This window comes from Alosa sapidissima, chromosome 1, assembly GCF_018492685.1.
Source record: "Alosa sapidissima isolate fAloSap1 chromosome 1, fAloSap1.pri, whole genome shotgun sequence".
Taxonomy (NCBI): Eukaryota; Metazoa; Chordata; class Actinopteri; order Clupeiformes; family Clupeidae; genus Alosa; species Alosa sapidissima.
The window spans coordinates 2,726,653-2,729,152 of NC_055957.1; the positions used below are offsets into that span (position 1 = coordinate 2,726,653).

Consider the following 2,500-nt stretch of genomic DNA (forward strand, 5'->3'; position numbering starts at 1 on the left):
CAGCTTCTCCAGGGTGAGGGGCAGAGACTCCACCTCCTCCAGCAGAGCCTACAGCACACAGGAAATGACATCACTAAAGCACAGTGACTCCACCTCCTCCAGCAGAGCCTACAGCACACAGGAAATGACATCGCTGAAGCACAGTTACTCCACCTCCTGAGAGTGTTTCACTGTTCCTTACTCCCGAGTGTGTTTCACTTATTCACGGATTGGGATAAATGCAGAGACCAAATTTCCCTCACGGGATCAAAAGGGTGTATATACTACTATGTATGTGTACTACTATATGTGTGTGTGTGTACCTTAAGCTTGTGTGTGTGTGTGTGTGTGTGTACCTTAAGCTTGTCTGTGTGCGTGTGCGTGTGTGTGTGTGTGTGGTGTACCTTAACCCTTAGAACCCGATTGACGCAAAGTGCGTCAAAAAACACACCCTTTCTTCTCTGTTAAATTGCTCCGGATCTGTTCATCGCAGCGAGATGAAACCTTTATTGCATGACAGAGCAGAAGTGGGGCTTTCCAACGAGACTACACAATTGTCTGTACGATCAAGTATAAAATTTAAAAAAAAATCATGAAATTAAATCAAATTGCATCATATTTACAGTCTATACTTCTCTGCGTTCACCTGCGCACCCATTACTCTTGTTTGAATTACTCGCGAACCCGTGATCGCATAGATATGGCAATCATATCAGATGAAAGAGGAGACACAGGGCTATCCATTGGTACCATGTATATCGATCCTTCTGACATATAAAAATAGACGAAGTGACTGCAAAATAATAACGTCATGTACACAAACCAACGCTGCACACCCATATACTCTCGTTTGAATTACTCGCGGACCCGTGATCGGATAGATATGCCACGCATGTCAGATGAAAGAGGTCCTTCTGGGTTATAAAACAAACGAAGTGACAGCAAAATAATAACTTCATATTGCTGGACCCACGTTTTTGTCTGTTTTTGTGGCAAAGCATAATCCAACACTATTGTGTGTTTCTCTATGACAAAGCATGTTCATAATCCGGTTTTGAGATCCTAGCAAATTCCTGCATGGCATCCAATTCAAGGCTCACATTGCATCCCAATTTGTTCAACAAAGAAACAGCTTTTTTGCCTTGACTTTGTTCATGGCAATCCAGTAAAAAGTTGAGAATCATTATGAGTGCATACACCATAGACACGCTGGCTAACACGCAACCTCGGGTCAAATCAGGTCAAATCAGTTCGTGTCACAGATATGGAGCGCAGAAAGGTCATTTAAATCACTAAATAAAAAAATGGCATTTATTTCAGTAAATCACACACCACATATTTCTGTAAATTGCTCAGCCCAAGAGTATCCCTCCAACATGGCAATTATATTGCCCGTTTCAGGACAGTCTGCCCTACTCACACATGAAATGCATGTAGAGCTATAGCTTGCTGTGGTGAGATACATGTTGAAATATAAGAATTTTTATAATACGCTTTTTATGTTTTAATTCTTTAAAAATCAAAATAAAATCAATGCTAGTACTAATACATGAAATGATGGCAGATCTGTATAGCCTTGACTCTGCTGAAAAAAACAATATATAATAAGTGTGTGTGGCACTTACAATGACCAGAATAAATCCTTATGAATAAAGGTAGTGAAAATGCCCTAAAAACAGCTTAGGGTTCTAAGGGTTAAGCTTGTGTGTGTGTGTGTACCTTAAGCTTGTCTGTGTGTGTGTGTGTGTGTGTACCTTAAGCTTGTCTGTGTGCGTGTGTGTGTGTTTACCTTAAGCTTGTCTGTGTGCGTGTGCGTGTGTGTGTAGTGTACCTTAAGCTTGTCTGTGTGCGTGTGCGTGTGTGTGTAGTGTACCTTAAGCTTGTCTGTGCGTGTGCGTGTACGTGTGTGCGTGCGTGCGTGCGTGCGTATGTATAGTGTACCTTAAGCTTGTCTCTCTGGGCATTGCAGTCCTGCTGGGTGGTGATGTTGTGGCCGGTGCATTCAGCCAGGGCAGTCTCCGCATCACGCACCTGCTGGCAGATCTCCTCGTAGTGTTTCCGCACCGTCTTCTGCCGCTCCACACACCTGGGGGGGGATCAGTGGCCACACACACACACACACATACACACACACACACATCCACATATCAGAGAGAGTCCACTTAAGCGGCCCCTTTAACACCCAGCACTATCGCTAACACCCAGTAACTGACATCACTGTCTCTACTACCCAGTAACTGACATCACTGTCTCTACTACCCAGTAACTGACATCACTGTCTCTACTACCCAGTAACTGACAGCACTGCCTCTAATACCCAGTGACTGACAGCAATGTCTCTAATACCCAGTAACTGACAGCAATGTCTCTGCATGCTGCTACACTTCATCACACTGACAGGAAATCAATGTGCCGCATCAGTGCAGGAGATTCCGATTGCACCGTAATGACTTCCTACATAGCGTGATCTCTCCTCGTTTAGATTCCGATTGCACCGTAATGACTTCCTACCTAGTGTGAT

At 43.8% G+C, this 2,500-nt stretch overlaps 1 protein-coding gene across 1 annotated transcript in view; it reads right to left on the reverse strand.

The window, feature by feature from the left end:
• Window positions 1–2,500, reverse strand: part of LOC121718852 — a 127,095-nt gene that overhangs the window by 19,155 nt on the left and 105,440 nt on the right. The window contains exons 69-70 of the mRNA XM_042104198.1: window positions 1,921–2,065; window positions 1–48 (exon numbers count right to left, since the gene is read on the reverse strand). The exon at window positions 1–48 is cut by the window's left edge and continues 153 nt beyond it. Coding sequence (XP_041960132.1) covers window positions 1–48; window positions 1,921–2,065 — 193 coding nt within the window. The remainder of the gene's footprint in view (window positions 49–1,920; window positions 2,066–2,500) is intronic.